Genomic DNA, 20,333 nt, shown 5'->3' on the forward strand with positions numbered 1-20,333 from the left:
CTATTTTAAAGAGTGTGTGTGGTCCTACCCATATATTTTGGCAAGATGCACTTTCTCCAACCACAGTTAGAGTCATCCAAAGCAGTGGCACTGGAGAGTCTCTGTCTCACCTGTCAAAGTTGAAGAACGTTGTTCAGCAGACCACCATGAGTCCATGGATAGGATCCACAGCACCGCAGCAGCTGTTCTTGATAAGATTTCTTTCAGTACAGAGAAAATCCTTCTTCTATATGAGAATTGTCCCTAACATTTTCATTCTTTAGCACGCATGCACACATATAGAATATCTATGCTATTTCTTTTATTATCCTTTATTTTAATATCTACAAAGTGATTCAATGATCTCACACCAGAATGTTTTTAGATGCCTCACCAGCATTTTAAGAGACTTCTTTCATTAACTATATTCTTAAATTCATATGACTTGACTGTAGAAAAATATGCTGACAGTCCTAAAAGATCACTCATGGATATTTTAAAGGGATTTTTTGCTCTTCCCTCTAAAATAAACTATTTCATATCAGAACATAAATTGGCTAAAACATTTAACATTGAACTGTTAAAAATTCATGGTAGGAGATAACTGTATGATCAAATAAAGTAATCCAAAGTATACAACCACTGACTATATTTAAAAACGATAAATCCATATAGCCCATTTATATAACATAGTTATTCATAATCTACACCTTCAATACCTCTTCAGAACCAGCACTTTGGTATTTCAACTACGTATGTAAGAGAACTGCTGAACGTAGGTTAAAAGACTGCAAGTTTCCTAAGGATGTGAAGGCTATCTAAAAATAGTTCAGTCCACCAGCTACTAAGAAAATGCCTGTATTGGCAGTAGTCTATCCACTGTGCAAAAAGACTCTAGAAAGATTACTTTCATTTTTCCCAAGATATTTTTAGAGTACTAACTAGCATAGTTTGGATATTATTTTTCTTTGGTTTTGTCAGTAGCATGTTTGAAATAAATTTTATTAAGTGGTAGTGTAAGTAACATTGCATTGTGGGTAGCTGTTTCCTGCTCTAACCTAGCCACATCCTCAGCTGTTATATGAGACAAGTTTCCCATATTTTGAGCAAGCTGACTTTTTTTCCCCTTGCAAGGAAAACAAGACTGGAGGCTTTTTAAGAAGGATAAGATGAATAAAAGCGAAAAAGATAAACTAACTGATTGTGCTATGCCTATACTTAAAATTAAAATATTCAGAAATACTGTACAGCAGCATAGAAAAAAATAGTAACAGAAGGTACTGTCCCACACACACTATTTCTATTGCACATTTCTATACTGATTTGATTATCCTTACTTCTATTATGCAAAGTGATTAACAAAGTTATTCATTTTCACAGTGAGCATCTGAGGCAGAGTCATTAATATACTCCATGCTTAGAAATGACAGAAATGAGAAATGGCTTGCCACAACCACACAATGGGCGAAACTACTAACAGGGTTAAAATATTTATTGTCTGATAACTGACACCAGTGTGAAAACCTTGCACCAATACAACCAGGAGTCTACTGCACATTAAGGGAACAACAACTGGAATACAGGGCCCATGCCTACAATTCCCTGAAGCCAAGCTGCATTCTCTTTTAGTGAGCAGAAAACTCACATAAGTGGTTCCTTTACTTTGGAAGCTGCTGGGAGGCAAAATACTCTACTTATGCCCTAGCCAAGTAAAACAGAATACAAGTTGGAGAGTTCTTAACTTTGCTCACTCCTAAGTTCCAGCTGAAGGAGTCAAGAGTCTTGAGGAAGCAGCAGTCATCAGAGCTCCCAAGCCCAGGCCATTACGACATGGGAATTTGGAGACTTCCTCAAAAACCACCCGTTTTCCAGTGAAACAAGGATCACAACCTTAAGCAGAACACATATACATCCACAACATACTGTAATTCTAATACACTTCTCACTTTCTCATCCACATATTCATTCAACACAGAAGGATACTGAGCTTGTAACCTCCACATCCTAAATGCATGCAAACTTCTCAGGTTGCCCCCCCCCCGAGATTCACATTTTGGGATGCATGTCTTACTGCAGTATTGCATTTTTACTTTTTAAAAAGTCTATATTTACAGTATATTCTGCCCAACATGTGAAGGTCAGGGGTTAGATATGCAGGCACAACTCCATGCTCTTCCAATGGATAGATTGAATACACGAAGGACAGCACAACAAGATGCACTCCACCTGGTTAGTATGCAGCCAAATGAGATTATGTCTCCTTCCCCTTTTGACCATACATAGGAGCACCATAGAAATCAAGAGGGGAAGAGAAAAAGCACTTGAACCTTCCTGAAATGTGTTGCAAGTCTACTTCATAATATTACATGCTGATCTTTGTTCAATATATTCAATATATAAGCAGAAAGAAAAATAATTATCAAAGAAATAAAGTATTTTTCCAGGAAAGTATTTTTAGTATTTCTTCAACATTTATTTATGAAATCTTCAGATTTTCCTAGTGCAGCAGTGTAGCAAGATAATATTGTTTAGGGTTTGAATGGGACTTGGGAGATCCAGGCTGTAGCTTGCTGAGAGCCCACAAACTCATTAGGTAGTGATTCAGGCAGTCTTCCCATGTGACCTACCCCACAAGGTTGCTGTGAGGATAAAGTGGGGAAGAATAAAACAACCATACAATTGGAAAGTACACTAAGGATCAACCTGTCCACCCCCTGGTGATGTAGGAAATCTACATCTAGAACATTTCTGGCAAATTATCATTAACCTTGGTATAAAAGCTTCAAGTGCAGGAAAGCACCACCCTTCAAGGCAGTTAGTTTTACTGTCAAACAGCTCTTACCATCCAGAGGTTTTTTTTTTAAAGCTAAAGAAGAGATCTTTCAGGAAAAGCAGGGAAGAAATGTACCTAAATTTAGAGAGAGAGAGAGAGAGACAGAGACAGAGAAACAGACAGAGAGACAAACAGACAGACAGACAAGTGTGGGAAGATCTAGGGTACCACTGTTTGGACCAAATACAAAAAGCAAGTCATTTTAAATTAGTTGCTTGGCCATCTGGTAAAATGGTTCAAGATAAGCGAAAACTCTTGGTAATAGCCTATCTATTTCAAAATTGGAAACTCAAATCCATGGAGAAACATGTTGATGCAAAATCCTGAAAGACTGTAATTATATACTATGTGTTTGAATAATATTCAAAATAAATTAAGGGGAAACAATTATAAGATAACATCTGTCAAGTAGAGAATAAGAGAATATTTTACATCTGATTTATGTATCAAAGTCATGCTCCAACATTTTTTCTGTTTAAAATTATGCATCTGATTCTAACAAAGTAAAAGTTGAAAGAGCGAATGTTGCAAGTTGGCAAAAGAGGGCAGGCTATACAACTGTACTGTACTTACTTATGTAAATAGCTACAAGCTATGATACAAGAGAGACATTTCAAATAATCAAAAGACTATTTAAACTTGTTATAAAAACAAACTATTTCAGAACAAATACACTTTCTGAAACACATTAACAACATACACATTGTTTAAAGGGAACACAGACAAATGAATAATTGTCGAACACAAATTGACAATTAAAGATCTTCCAATCAGATTAAAAATTATGTAGTTCAACTTACTAACTATACAATGTACATGAACAAGGGAAAGCCACCTTGTTCATCATTTTAACGGCCAAATAAACCCAACTGCACTGATTGCTTCTTTGCAGTTGCTTTTAATATCAGGTGGAGCGCGATGTCCATCAGCACCTGCTACAATACAAGATTAACAGACCTGTTATTTTAATTATTTTCACATTTAATGTGAGACACAATTTTGGAAAATTCAATTCAGAATTTTTAAATGTTCGGTCAAGGAAAAAAAATACTATGAAGAAGTCCATCTTTGGAGCTACTGTAACCAAGCTATGACAGAAATCTCCAGACATCAGTACTGCCATTTCTTAAGAGAAATGTTGTTTGTTTTACTGTTTTACTCAGGAACTATAAGAGATGAATGATAACTATTATCAATTTACAAATAAAATCCCATATCTTTACCTTTGTTCAGTTGTCTTCTAAAATAAAAAGGACAAAATGTTTTCTCTTTTTCTACAAAGAACAAGCAATTGTATAGAAAACAAATCACGAAGAATTATGTACACTTAAAACATGAAGAATCGTGTGCACCTTATAAGAAATGGTGCTCACTTTTAAAACATATTTTCTCCAACATTTACTAATGCAATGTAAATTAACAAAAAGTACAACACATCAAATGAATGCAAAAGCAACTGTAAAAATGCACGTCTATCTCCACTACACAGTAGCAAAGATACTAATTTTCTTTACACTCAGAAACATTTCACTTCCTTCAGCATGGAAACTAGACAAAGTGAACTTCAAAATCAAGGCACTGGCTCCCAAAATCATAACAAGAAGAAAACTATATAAAAAGAAAAAAAAGAAATATGCTAACGGTTACATAAATAGTGGAATTAAAAAAATAATAATCCTGTCATACTGAGGACATTTTTTTCAAAATAAAGCAGTCACACTGCTACAAGAATTGCAGATTTCAGTAAAAAGTCAAGCTTAACTTTGTTTTATATGTCAAAGTGAGAGATCTTGAAAGAAACTAAAAATACCAACATCTTACTACAAATTTCAAAGTACTTTCTGAACATATAGATTTGCTTATTGAAGTTTTCAGTTGAAGAAAATGTGACAGATAATCACAGAGATAATCACAGACAGAATCCACTTATCAAGCCTACAATCCTATATACACTTACCTAGACGTATATGCTACCGAACACAGTAAGGTTTATTTCAGAGTAGGCACTGACAGGATTGAACTGCAAGGCTGAAAATCCTATACACTGTTAATAGGGCTTTTTCAAAAGCATCATGCCTAAGTATAAACTGTCAGCACCTAAAAATCTAAACTGCTGTTCTATTAATATTGAACAACATCGAATGGAAGTACCATGTGTGTGTAACAGGCTTAACTGGGGTATTTTTCAATTTAGGATTTCTTTTTTTAATCTCTTTATCATTCCAAGTAGTTGATTTTACGTGGAATTCTAACTGATGCTGCTCTTAAGTGGGTTGGGGTAGCAGGTAACTGTGAATATCTTAAAAATATATTGCCTATTACATACAGTATTGGGGGAGGGGGAATCTTTATACATAGACGTAAAGATCAGGATCAAAATCATTTGGGGAGAAATCCTTAACCATATTTTTCCCAGTAGGTTTGCATCTTAGTTATTATACTGTATCTTCATCCCCATGTGCTTTACAAGTCCACACAGAAACAACATTTCTAGTCATTATCTTATTTGCCATTTGTAGGCACTGTTTTCCTTGAGTTCATGTAAAAATTCAACATCCAAATAGAACTTAGAAATGAGATGTGCAAAAGGCAGGAAAATACCTTACAACATCATTTTTTCAGGTATTTTGCTACACTCTTTGCCCAAAGACCATCAAAACAATGAATATCTAATATCTTGTAGGATGAGGTCAACTAGACAATACATTTTAAACATGGTGACACATATTGAAGGAAGACAGCAATCAGACAGTTGTTTCCATTTTTATCCCAAGTCCAAATGAACAAATAAAAATATTAACATGCAATGGGAGTGCATGTTATTTGTCAGTCAGCTCAATTATTTTGAGGCATAAACTGTAGGCAGAACACCAACCTCATTTTATGTATGCTAATGCAGCTAAAACCTTCAGCAGATAATCATATTTTGGCACCACAGAAACGCAGCTATGTATGTGTGAATCTGCTCAGGCAGAGCATCTGAATCAGATTTGCACTCACTTTCAACACAAGCATATTCCTCCTGCATGCTGAAATCTGGTTACAGTATTGGGTTTCTTTTTTGTTTCATTTTTAATTCTATAATACATTACGTATTTTACCATTAACCATTCAACTTCACTATCACAAATAATATAAAATTTCCTGTACAGTATTCTGCATCCTCCCAGTCTCTGAAAAATCTGCAAGTCACAATATGCAGATGACAGGTTCTCTATGAAACAGAAAAAGCTGGCACATAATTGCACTTAATGTTCATTACATAAAGCTGCCAACTAGCTTGGGGAGCACGTAAACTAGACAGACATGATTTAAAGTTTGCAAAGGAATCCCCAGACTAACACTTCGGTGACAGCCAATTACAGCCCCAAAAACACAGCCTCAGTAAGCAGTCTGCTAGCAGAACTTAAAGAAAGGTAAAGTTTCTTACAATGAGTTACAGATTCACAAGCAGAGGAAGACAAGAAGAAAAAGAAAAACAGAAGGAATCCAGCTACCCAGCAAATCTGAAGCAGACCCAAAGATCGTGATACAATCCAAAGATGTAAATTATTGTAAATCATCACTGTTGTTCAGAATTTCACACAGACATTTGTGCCAATTTTGGTATTCTCCTTCACAGACACAATAAGAAAGTAGAAAAGTTGGGTGGAGGGAGAGGAAAGAAAAAGGCAGAGAAACTGGGAGAGCATAAATGAAATTCTGCTGTCCATATGCTTTCAAGGCACAGGAGTTTAGACTCTTTTAGCATTTGTATGCTCTTCAAATCCTCATGAGTCAGAAAAATTAAAAAGCTAAAGCCTTCTGGATACCAGGAAGGACCTTACCACGGGCCTTTTGTCAAACTTTTAAGAGGGGGAGGAAAGGAAAAGCCACAGTGTTGGGCAGTCCCCCTTTACTTGACTACTATGATGTCAGAAACCACATGATTCTGTCTCTCCAGTAACAGTGCAAGCAAAAAAAAGGAGTTTTAAAAGCTTTTGCTTTTTTGGATTGTGTGAATGCTTCATTCGCCTCACAAACAACCACAGAACCACAAGTGCGGTGCAAACTTTCTCCAAAAGGACAGAGCAAGAAGACTTTGGTTTTTAAATGGTTAATCTCAACAGGTCACCAGGAGCCACCGAGACCAACACAGTCAGTAAGTGTTCTCAAACCACAGTCTATTCAGTAATAATAGATCTATATCCTATCTAATATTTGCTTGTTTTATGTCTCCCCCCCCCCTTTTGAGGGGGGAGAGTTGGTTTTGTTTTCTTGCTTTTCCCATGTTCTTGGGCTTCAGAACTTTTTGGCAGAGAGGAAGAACATATAGATTTTGTTGCACACCAACCATGCTGTAAAACTAAAATAAAGCTTGGCTATGGTTTGTGATTTCAGTTTAAGGCTTCAAGCAGTCTTTGCACCAGAAGACACACACGCGCTGTGTGATAGGCAGGGAAAGCTATGGCATCAAACAGTCTCTTCAGCTCAGTGACACCTTGTCAACAAAACTTCTTCTGGGGTAAGTTTGCATTTTCAAATACTATGAAATACTGCTCATTGTCAAAACTGTTTGCTATTTATATAATTAACTTTTTAAAAAACTTAAAACTTGATCACAGCAAAAGCAGTACTGAGCATAACAGTGACAATTTTTTAGAAATTAGAAACCGAATCAAAGGCTACTAACTCCACAACTACCTAAGCAGCAGGTGTGCTGTGTTTTTTTGTGTTGTTTTGTTTTTTACAATTCTCTATATAATGATACATCTATATGGAAAAAGCATAGGACTTGAGATGAGCATTCAAAATGTAGACTTGCTGTGTTAGCCATCACTTTCATGTATACCACACAAAGGACTTGCAAGTAAGATGCATCTATTTCCAATTTTGATTGTCACAAAATAGCCAAATTAGTGTAGAAGACCAATGGAACTGATTTACATAGATCTAAAAACTGAAATAATTAAGAAATGAACATCTAGCCATACTCTCTTATGCGGGTTCCCTTAATGCTGTGAAACTGGTCTCCTGCTTTCCACACAAACAGGTATTACTAATTTCATTTGAAGCTTACCTACAAGCAAGTACAGTTAGTATCACTGTATTTGCTAAATATATGTTTAGAGATCTTAAATTCTTATTTTGTTTTTGTTCTCTACATAATTACTATATTCTTTAACAAATGCACCAAGACTTAAAAGGACTAAGTCATGCTGTTCCGAACAAGTATACCTACAAACTGAGAAACTCTTGGGCATCAAAATTAGGAAGCGGCAAAACAGAATAAAGGCATAGATCAATGTAATTCTTCACGTGCAGTAGTGTGTATAAAGAAACTCTTTAAAACAGATATCTTAAAATACTATCATGGGATAATAGGTAAACTCATCAGATATTTTCCACCTTTTCAATGTCTTTGCATAAGGAAAACTCCCAAGCTATAAAACTGCACATCTAACAGCCCTTTGATCTTTCCCATCTATGATCTGTTTTTGAAATTATGTCAGTACATATATTAGTACCACATTAAATAAAGGATTGCCAGGTTTTGTTTAAGAATATACAATATTACTAAATAACTCCACTGACCCCTGTAGAGCTTACAATGTTTTTGAGATATAGTTTCTAAAGATGTAGTTAAAAAAACAAAAACAGCTTAAAATTCAAAAGCTATGCATAACTACTTTAAATCCATGGCAAGGGATTTTCCTCCCACAGAAACACTACAAAAATATATGTTTTAAAATATCTCAACAACATTATCAACATACCGTACATAGAAAGAAACAAAATTCAGAACACTTACAATATTTTCTTAATGTTGTCCATCTGGTCAAAATTATATTGGGGCTGCAAAACAATGAATTTTCTTTTTCCTTCTAATGGGGAAAATACCCTGATCCATGCTTGAAATGCTTTTAGAGTATGCACCTACATTGAGCTTGTATTCCATCTAGCTGATGGTCGGAGTTCCTTTTACCCCTCCTACTTCACACGTTTCAACTGGCTCTTGTTGAAGCATATGAATCCACTGCAATCTGTGAGCACAATTAGATATGAAGCAAGATTTGTATTCATGGAACAGAGAGACCTATTTAATTTCTGATATACAAAGACATCAGATGCATTACATAGGCCTATGTCTCAAAACCTACTCTCTGCAAGTTCGTCACACTGAGTTACACTGTAATTAGGCAGCTAGCGTGCTAAAATATGGCACAGAAAAACAAGGATTTTTAAAGTGGCAGGTAATTTTTTTTCCTATCCAAACTTGTGCTTTAATGAAGCACAGCATAAATGTAGCCAGACCACATTATCCCAGTGTTTACAATGGGAAATACAGTTTACATATATATGAGTTTCTTTTGCTTTTAACATTCAGAAAGAGATCACAAGAAATATACCTGGCTAAAATTGAAAAGCATGCAGTGGTGACTGCCTAATTTATTTTGAGACACAGTTTGAAACTACCTGAAAGGTCCTGGACATGGGCAAAACATCCTTCAAAATCTGTAACACTTAAAATAAGACTGGCTAAGCAAATATGTCCTTACAAACACAAAAGTAACAACATTTTAAGAGAAAGGATATTATAAGCTCCTGACAATTTAATGATGGCAATGTTTCGTTAGACTTAAGCTATTTGTTCCTGTTTATTGCTGTTTTGTAGCAGAAGAGTAGCTGGCTGGACAGCTCAGTGGTTCAGGTATCTTGCTGCAGAGCCAGAGGCTGGGAATTCAATTCCCCCCACTGTGCCTCCCTAACAGAAGAGCCAGTCTATGTAGCCATGGGAAAGCTACACGGAAGAAGGAAATGGTAAACCATTTCTGAGTATTATCTACCTAGAAAACCCTGGAAAAGGTCACCATAAGTTGGAACTGACTTGACGGCACACAATTATTATTAACAGTAAAGTATTAGCCAGTTCAATCATCCAGACATACGACATTTACAGCTGACATGTGAAAGAAGTGCTCCAATTCATGTAGCTGGAAACGTTTTATTCACATTATCATGTGGTCCAGCATTAGACTATATGCATTTAATTTGGTAACCTGTCCAGCTGCACCTCATATAATTAGACTTTATCAGCCAAATTTATCAGCACTCAGTTATGAAATAACAAAGACTAATATTGAGGATGGAACGGAAATATCAAATTTCCTCCACTTGAAACTAGTATCAGTTTATGTAACCTTAAAAAAATCCTCATGACAGGAGAAGATATAAATATATCAGTAGTTGCAATTTGTATATTAAATACTCCGTGTAATAATCAACTGTAAAGTTAACACTTATATCTTGACCTACTTATAATTAAACTTGTTAATTTACTGCACATACAGTAGCAGCAACAGTAATCATATAATGAAATATCAAATTCATGATCATGATCCACTGCATTCACTCAAATGAACAGAAGCCTTACACAGCCCTATTCCTTTCACTGGGTCTTGTGAAGAAAAAGATTACGCCCAACATTTACACCTGATCTTCCAGAATGTGTGCAGACAAAAATGTGTAAAAGAACTAAAAACTTTCCTCCAATATTTATCTTGTTCATTCCCATACTGCTGTTAGCAGACACTGCCCAAGGTACAAACTGAAAGGGGAGGTCAACTTTTCAGAAATTCTCTCTCTCTCTCTCTCTCTCTCTCTGTGTGTGTGTGTGTGAGAGTGTGTGTGTGTGTGTGTGTGTGTCATGCTGATCAGACAAATCAAAGTTCATCATCTACTAATAAAAATTCATATTCTTAACAATATTCTTAATATGATTTCCCAATCTGCTTCATTTACTCCAAAGTATTCCTATCACATGAATAAATACACTGCTACCCTGTTACCCTGTTTCCCTAAAATAAGACCTAACCTGAAAATAAGCCCTAGTATGATTTTTCAGGATGCTCGTAATATAAGTCCTACTCCAAAAATAAGCCCTAGTTAAGTGAACTGCACCACTGTGCAGCAACCAGGAGATGACATGACAGTTTTTTAATAAATGTAGATGGTTGTACATGACAAAAATAAAACATCCCCTGAAAATAAGCTCTAATGCATTTTTGGAGCAAAAATTAATATAAGACCCTGTCTTATTTTCAGGGAAACAGGGTACTACCTTCACAATAAACCAGTCCTTTCCGAAACAAAAACGAAGTAACACAGTTAAATATTTCCATTCAAAAATGCTGAAGTCCTTTGAAATGCTTCTAAGTGGGACTGTGATTTCTAGTCACACTAAAGGCTTATCTTTTTCTAGCACAATACTGTTATTTCATGTCATTCATATTTAGAAACATCTGAAATGCTACATAGAGAACAAAATAAAATGGTCTGTTTATTGATCCTGTAAGTATTGAAATTTCGCTTATTATTCAAATCCCACAATCTGAGGTAAAATTCTCAAAAAAGGGAAATGTTTTATTTAGTTAAAAGAACATCAAAATATTTGATAATTAAACAAATAAGTAAGTGAAAAAAGCTAATTCGTAGGAAAGGCTAAGATTTTATCAGGCATACAGGATTAATCTTTATTGAATAGAACCATTCACAAATCAAAACTTACTCTACTTCAATACTTTCATACAGCACTAATCAATTAAAAACCTTTTCTAGTGATTCAAAATCCATGTGCTTTTAATTTTATACACTGGTGGTCTAAAATATAGAAATGAGGCTCAGCAAAGTCGGTCTGTATAGAAACTTTTGCTTTTTTCCCAATAAATATTCATCTAGAAGTTTTCTTAGAGAGAGCTGCTCATATGAAGTTTGTGGTAATATTTTTATACTGTACCTCCTTGTTGAAGTAAAGGTTAAGGGTTATCAAAATACCTCAACTGTATATACAAAAAAGAGAGGAAAAGTTAAGTATTCACATGAAAAATCCAAGGGAACTATATTATTTATTTTTGCATTTCCTATGATTAATGATGCACCAGTGTATACTTGAAAACTGAAGTCAAAATCAGGATAACACCTCAAATTCCTTTATAAACTGAACAAATGTCAAATATGGTAGGCTGCATTAACCAGTCTACCAGAAACCCTAAAATATCTTGCCACCCCAATTTAATATGCTAAAGCACTGCTGAAAATCCTCCCATGTACTGTGATTTCTTTATAGGTGGTCTAATAATGGCCTTTGAATGAATTTAATCGGAACACTTTAAATTTGTTTTTGAACTCCAGCCTAAAAAAAGGCCCATTCCGCTTAAAATTATCCTGCCTTCAAGCGAATAATAGAAAAGATGTGTAGACAGTAAATAATGTTGCTTTAAAGCTCTGAGTGGAGATGGGGACTTCCAGAGGCCCCAAAGGTAGGAAAGGCCATACTGGCAGGTTGAATTTGGCCCAGAGGTCAGAGGTTCCCCATCCCTACTTTTAAGTCTCTACATGGACATTTTCCCCATCAAGCTAAACACTATCTGTTCAGGTCCAGCTTTTACAGACACTGAGCATGTCACAGGTTCTACACTTCCACGTTCCTTCTTTAAATTGGAGGTAGAAGCATATAAATAATGATCTCACTAGAGATATCCAGTGAACTCCCACACTTTTTGCAGGAGATGACTTTTTTTTTAAAAAAAAAGATTTTTAAGTATATACCATTAATAAAACATTAAATAAACTGCCCATTTAATATAGTCTTGTTTATAAGGGATGCCTATGTAGTGTAGTGGATAGAGTGATGATTAGGGCTATGGGAAACTGGGTTCGAATCCATGCTTAACCATGGCTCTCAGGAAGCAATCCTTTATGTGGGCTGATTTGGAAGTTCCACCGGCCAAGGTACAGCTCAGTTTTACAATTCTACAGACAGCAGACCGCCACAGCATCCGTATAATTCAACTAGTATGAACGGATTTGTTATAATGCAATTATATTAACTGCCAATGGCTATCACTATCGTATATTAAGCAGCTTAACTCCCATTGACTTCAAGAGGATTTGAAATTTAACATTTAAGCAGAGTAGCTGTCTGCAGCACTAAGTTTCTTTTTCTACGCTGCCATTCTACATTAAATTCCTCTGGCTTATACTTTGCATTGCATCAGGCATCCTCAGCTTCACACTACATATTGCTTTTTATTTTAAAAAAACTTTATATACAGATTACAACTGAGTGAACACAATTTCTGATCTCTTCTTTGCATATCGTAAGGAGTGCTCAAGTGCAATAAAACTGTAACACAAGAGCAGGAGAATCATGTGAAAATAAAGAGGAAATGTTCAAAATAAAATGAAACCAAACCAATCTTACACCCTAATCAAAAAAAGTGAATCAACAGAGGTAGTTTAGGATCGTTAAGTTCACTGAAGCCACTCATCTTACTCATACGCAGTGCCGTGCCAAATCATACCCATTAGCTCACCCCCTTACGCATGCTCATTTTAAACATCAGATCAGGCAAAATAGCTTTTATATGCTTCCCAAACCTGCTTTAACACTCTCAGTAAAAGTACTGCTTAATCATGACTCTGTACCTCTCACACTCACACACAAACCCACAATAGTGTGTGTTCATGACTAAAGATAAACACCTATTCTCTTTAAAAGTCTTCATCTCAGTATTCACCTTGCTGCTCTAGACTTCAACATGTAGCTAACAAGCTTCCTATTTCATTATAAAATTCCCCTAGAGATTTAGTGAGGTGGATACAAGAGAGGAAATGGGAATTGTGTACTGACTTTTGAAATTTAGCCAACAGAGAAGGAGTAGTTTGGGTTTTTTTTAATGTGCAATTCTTTTGATTTAAAAAAAATCATTCATCTATATTTACACTGAATGCTACACTTCAGCTCAAAGCCTGTTGTACAGCTCTGCCCATGCAATAGAAATTATGTTATTGCCAGCAGCAGATTGCCACTAACTAAAAATTTCATTTCACACCTTTGGAATCTGCACAGCTCACACACAACACAGCAAAGGCACGTGCACTGAAATCAGAAAAGTAAACTTAATCGGGGGCAGTCTGCCACCACCAACGACACTATGCCTGTTGTCCAGGAGAACCCCATCCAACAGGATTTTTGCCATAACATTTATTAGCTACGCAGCTAGTCTGTAGATTTAACTTGTGTTATCAGAAGCATACAAAAATTCTAAAATTTGTATCAATTTCCATTTTCCAAAACTGTTCCATTATGTTAGATGAAGAAATGTGTTTAACACCAAGTCTCTGCCATCTCCTTTTAATAGACGCTGAATAGCACAGACCCATCAAAGCAATATTAACCTGAATTGTAAAAAATAGAAAATACCATACACTTTCACACCAAAAATTATTTTGAAATATGAAATATCTTCATATCAAGTTTCTTATGTTTCCAATATTTCCAACAAGATGGATCCAGAATATTATCTATAATTATTATTAAAACAATTCACACAATTAAATTGAACTTAAAAACCATTACTTCCTCCACTGTCTTCTTTGAGATACATTCACTAAGGTCAGGGACTTTTATTTATTTATTTATTTATTTATTTATTTATTTATTTATTTATTTATTTATTTAATTTATACCCTGCCTATCTGGCCCACCGGACCACTAGAATTAACAATAGCTTTTAGTAGCTTTCAGATTCTAATATGTTAGACCTAAGAACCCTGTGGCAAAGACGTTTTGGCAAAAATGCAATAAAAATGAATTGTTAGTGCATATTTTTGATAAACATAGGCTGCAATAAGTGTACCCTTCTGTGCAATTTCTAGCTATATCAATAGGACTTACATCCCAAATCATACTCCCTCCCCATCTAAAATACATTATTTGGAAGCATACAAACCAGAATGTAAAATATATTACGTATTTGAGAAGTACATGATCAACTTTTTAGCAATGACTACTAGTAGTACCAATAATGAATCATTTCATTAGGCATCCTTCAGTCTCGAAAGACTATGGTGACGTGCTCTGTATGGAGGACTTGGAACAGCGTATTTATGATTATTGTACTAGTGGCTTTTTGTATTAAAAAATAATTTTTCTAAAATTATTCAGAAAATGGTCAAAATCCAGTTGCTCAGTATAGTAAATTGCACTAGAGTAAGTCTATTGAATCAATAGAGATTTAGTCAGCCCAAACCTCCATGTGTTCATTGATTCAAAAGGCTGTACTCTAACTGCAACTAACTGTGTTAAATGGGCCTACTCTAGTGCAATTTACTATGGTAACCAACAGCATTTTGGCTTTTTGTCATAAAAAGAGTATTGTCTTCCAAAGCAGAAAGTCACATAAACTGTAAGCATATGATAGTTTTCCACAAATGTTTTGAAACCAGGCAAAAACAAAACTAGTATTAACATATTCTGTAGCTAATTCACTTAAAGAAAACCAGAGAATAGATGTACTGTATAGAGAACAGATGCATTGTTTAGAAGAAGGATGAAATCCTGGCACTTGTAAGAAACAAATACTACGGCTGCCTCAAGAACACAGTGGAATAGTTCATATCACTAACAGAAACATTAAATACTAGGCACTATGAATAATAAGTGGTAATAATTTAAACGACCATGCTGTCCACTTATGCAGATAGATTGCTTTTCAAGAAGAGATGTGAACACAATTTGTGTACATTTACAGAGAAACCTCCCAAGGTCCAGCTGAACTGTAGGAAATCAAGAAATGTCTAAGCAAAAGCAGGGCATTAAAAATATAATTGACATATTTTGGTACAACTCTAGATATAACTAGAGCATTTTAATATATGACCAGAAGTCTACATTAATAAAAGTTAAATTATTTCCTTTTATTTGTATAATGGCTTTTCATAAAATGAGAGTGGGGTGGGCGTTTTAGAAAAGAATAAAATATTAGATAAAACTATACAGGCAAAGCTTCAGTAAGCTTAATACATCACATGCTTTCACATCATGCTGTAGTCTTAATTACTCTCATAATCCTGTTCTAATGTTTCACAACTATAACAGAGGGGTCCTTTCCAGAAAGATAATAAAATAGTCGAATTAAGCAAACATCAACAATACAGTCCTAAACAAGGGAGTAAACCTGTTCATTCAAAACAAAATAACCTACCACACACTTTCTTCACCCATACAGGAAACACTGTTATAAAAAAATTTGAAGAGCATGCTAAAACATTTAAGTAAATATAAAGGTTGGTATATAAATCAAAGAGTTATCACAGGATAAATTTAACCAAAGTAGAATATTTTAAAATGTCTGACTGAACTGGTATTAAGAAGCAAAAATGTCAAAGGATATAAGCATTTCAGTATTTAACTGAAAAGCACGCTGCTACAATCATGTGAAAACCTATGAAATGACTTACAAACACACTTAAGAAAAATACTAGCCAAAACTGTAGTTTATTCATGTAATTATTTATATACAGCTTTTTGAACAATTATCAAAGTTTGCTTCTTTCTATTATGGAGCTGGTTTTCATTTTATAAACAGCCATCAAAAACAACTGCCATATTGCTTCTTTGGGATATCAAATGAGGTTCACAGGACAGTACTGCAAAACATTTTTAAAATAAACAGAGGTGTAGATTCAGTGATATACAATACAGAGAACAAACAAACTAATGTAATAAAAGTAGTAGGTGCTCACACTTTATACATGCTGCAAAATAATCAATCCTACTTGCTGCTCTCAGATAAAACTTCACTAACTTCTATTTACAAAAGAACAGCTTTCCAATTTTACATTCAGTATTAAAATTGAATTCAAATGTTCTTTAGCATCAAGCAGTGTAGCAATTGTAAAAATGAATGATTTCTTTAAAATGGCAAAGTCCCCAAAGAGTGCTGTTTTCACAGACAGCATAGCCTAGTACACATTAGTAGATCTTTTCTCTTTTTCCCTAAAGAATTTTCAGTATAAAGGGTATTCACTTCATTCCACTTCCTTTCCAAATCACTCCCAACAGCTACTCAGTTCAGGAAGCCAACAATGTTTTTTGTTATTTAGCACTCTGTTTAGATATGTTATTGATTCTGTCACCTTTTCTGTGAAATTTAAAAATAAAAAAAAACTTTAGAAGCATTAAAAATTCAAGACAAGCACATATGTTTAATAAGGTTTTATTATATTAAAAAGTGGAGGGCGTAAATAACATACTTCACGCTATTTTTCTTTGTCAATAATTAAATACCAGGCGAAAGACTGTGCTGAATTTTAAACTGTAATATCCCAGAGGGTCTTTAAATGAAAACAATCACTTAATTTGGTCAAACTAATGCTTATCATTAATGCTTCCAAACTCTGGGTGTATGAATTTTTAAATATTTGCTGCATTCATTGACAGTGAGCTTGTTACAAATCATATAACACATGACAGATTTTTCTGACACCGTTCTATATAATGAGTATGTTATTTTTGTGATTGTATACATAAAATACTTTGTTCACAGTGCACACAATTCCTTAAGTAGAAACAGAGAAGGATTAACAACTATTCAGCAAATATATACTGGACTGTACTCCCATTCTGTCCTTGCTTGGAAATAAGTTCCAATTAACTCATAAGAACTTAATACTTCTGAATAAATATATACATCACTACAATAACATTAATTTGCTAACGCAAATCCGCAGGGTATATACATCTGTACATATGCAGAATGACCCTCCTATATATTTAAAGAGGAGACAGGCTATTCCAATTCTAACAAAAATGTTACTCTTCAACAATTTTCAGTAATTACTCAAAGCTCACATTATTTAAAAAGAGTAACTGTCTTTTCATATGCATCCAAAAAGCATCTCCCACCCATCTCTTCCGTTATAAAATACTGATGTTGAAAGTATTTAAGCCTTAAGATGTAGAATAGTTTAAGCAGGTGCAAGAGGAAATCAATATTAAAATGTCAGTACAAACCTGGGAAATGATCAATTATGAGCTACCATTAAAGAATATATGGTGGATAAACACAGAACAAGGCTGAAACCTTATACATCCTAACTTGAGATTTAAGTCCCACTGAGTTCAGCGGGGCTCACGTCTGAGTAGGTATCTACAGAATAGCACTGCAACTATAACCGCTCCAAGATGACATATAAACATTGCACCAAAGAGACAAAATGTGATTACATTGTAGAGAAATATTCTGCCAAAATGGACACACCATTTAAAGAGTTCCTAAACTTTACTAGACAAATGCTATTCATTAGCAGTTACATTTCATCACATATGCAGAAAAGGCAAACATCTGAACCAAAAGGATAGCACATTTTTTATTTTCTTTTTGTTTGTGTTTTGGTTCTGAAAGAATGCAACAAAATCTCTTGGCTTCCAATATTCTTGCCACTTTCAAGATGCTGCTTCTGCTTTTTCTCCCTCCCGCCACCAGCCCTTTTCTCTGATGAATGCAGTCCTTCACATACCTGAGTCTTATCAATTACTGAAGTATCTTCCTCCTCTCGGGTGCTAAAAAATCTATACAAATTACAGCAAGCACAGTACAATTTTCTTGTGTATATGCAAAGTCAGAAGATAATGTTTTAGATATATGCATGATCTGACACTTTCAGGCTGATAATACCTTCTAGAAGAAATACAGAGTCTCTGTATAGAGTAACACGCCTTGAACAAACCCTTTCTGCTGCACCCTAATGATCTGATCCAAAAACTCAAGGGTACCTTAAACAACAGGCTACCTGTTCTAGCCATGCTTAGGAATGTGGCCAAATCATTTTTATTGATTTAACCTTTACAGGAATGCTACATATCCTCAGAGCAAAACATTTCTAATGTATTTATAATACGATACACCCCTGAGAAGTCTACATTTTATATACATACACACACACATACACTAACTTGAGAGTAGAGTATATATATAAAGGTGAAAGACAGTCTCTCTCACCCCTCATGATATGTTCATTTTTCCAGTATGATGATTAACAAGTTTTCATTATTTTTAAGCCTCCACTTAATTATACTGGAGGGACACTGAAAAGCAATCCACCAAATGCTATTCCTACACTGCACCAAGTGAAATAAATGAGAGAGTAATAAGAGCACAAGCTCATAGATAATAGCCAGAATCTTATTTGGGACTTAGCCAATGTAGGTGTAATTGCACAAGCTGTGTATTGCTACTAACTAATGGATGACACTCATTAATTAGTTCACATTCCTGGGTGCCTGCCAAGTTGCATACAGCAACTTGTTAATTAGCTGCAATGTGCCGCTGCCATTTATACAAGTAAACAACTCCACCATAAATCCCTAATAGCAAGTTGGCCTATGCCTATAATCAGATATCAATAAACAATAACCGCTTGTTATCAGTGAGCCCCAGTACAAGTTGTAGCCCAAGACATTCTGGCCATGTTCTTCACCTTCTGTAGTTTTCTACTACCAATCAAGTAGCTAAAGACTAGCTGCATAGATCTTTTCTGGATACAAGTTGTGCAGGTATAATAGAAGTTAAAGTAATCCCTCCTATACATTCCTAGCACTACAGTGAAAATCCCAAACATGCACTGGAACTAGATGAAAACATATGGAAGATAATTTTAGGTTTGTGGTATTTATATATAAATGCAAGTTAGATCCTTAGCTTACACATGCATTGTGATATACCAATCACAGAAGTTTAAGCTTTCATAGTTTAGACTAGAAAGAGGGAAGAGAGGAGAGCTGCATAGTTTATAACCAGAAAATTGCAGTTCATGCCAGAATTCTGGAAGTACTATTTTCATACATGTTTTCTGCTGAAAACATTCCCATCACAAAAATGTATTTAAAAACTATATCCTAGGTGATTCTGCTGAACATGAAAATGAATTATTTAGAATTCAGCTTTGATAATACCCTTCACACTATTGTGTTTATTATGTCCTCAAAAGCGGGAAGTCGCACTTCAACATTGACAGCTATGAGAAGCTTACTCTGACCCCAGATAATAAAATTAAATGCATCTGAACTACTAGCATTTTATGATGTTTGAAAGCCTGGCCAAATAAGATGAGAGTGAAAATTAGCCAAGAATAAGTCAGTTAAGAAGCCCATCAGCCCATAAAATGGAGGACCTGTTCAACTATCTGGATTTCCTGAACTGTGATATCAAAAGAGATCACAGAGATCATGGTGGAGAAAAGAGAGCTCTGGAGGCAACATGCTAAAAACTACAGCAGAAATTAAGTTTGAGAGGAAGAAGCTACTGCAGCTCCCAGTAACCCAACGTGCCAGGTTCAAGGCATGCTCAAGCAGCTTCACACACTCTTAAGAAGTCATGCAAATGTGTTGTAATTGCATGAGGCAATCCTTTAGGCAGAATACTCCAGAGCACAATTAAGAGGAGGGTTTTGACTGATTCCCTATGTGAATAACTTCTCCATTTGCAGCAATAGAATGTCAACAAAAAGTCTAGCTAAACCCTTCTCTTCAATACCCAGCCTTCCAACACGGTTAGTGGTTTTATTACCAGAGATCAGAGCAGGCATTTAATACTTTGTCAGTCTCAACATGTACACCCTGAGTATGACCACATGCCATTCTGTTCACTTGACCTGACTCTTAATTGTTCATCTTTCTTTTTCTGAAGGTAGAGTG

General features: G+C 35.1%; 1 protein-coding gene and 1 long non-coding RNA gene across 27 annotated transcripts in view; one reads left to right on the plus strand and one right to left on the minus strand.

Annotated features, from left to right (window-relative positions):
* The window catches only part of SUPT3H (SPT3 homolog, SAGA and STAGA complex component), a 340,265-nt gene that overhangs the window by 272,291 nt on the left and 47,641 nt on the right, over positions 1-20,333 (minus strand). For 2 of the 26 annotated variants that reach the window (XM_078378034.1, XM_078378014.1), the window contains exon 2: positions 8,733-8,835. The exons of 23 other annotated variants lie outside the window; for them this stretch is intronic. In XM_078378034.1, coding sequence (XP_078234160.1) covers positions 8,733-8,734 — 2 coding nt within the window. In that variant the 5' untranslated portion in view covers positions 8,735-8,835. Of the gene's footprint in view, positions 1-8,603; positions 8,836-20,333 lie in introns of all 26 variants that reach the window. One more of the 26 variants, XM_073004414.2, reaches the window with a different exon arrangement.
* On the plus strand, positions 66-8,529 carry LOC144583685 (uncharacterized). The gene is made up of 2 exons (XR_013537612.1): positions 66-6,953; positions 7,193-8,529. It is a non-coding gene; the product is annotated as an uncharacterized LOC144583685 (long non-coding RNA).

Source organism: Pogona vitticeps, chromosome 1 (genome assembly GCF_051106095.1).
Source record: "Pogona vitticeps strain Pit_001003342236 chromosome 1, PviZW2.1, whole genome shotgun sequence".
In the NCBI taxonomy this organism is placed as follows: Eukaryota; Metazoa; Chordata; class Lepidosauria; order Squamata; family Agamidae; genus Pogona; species Pogona vitticeps.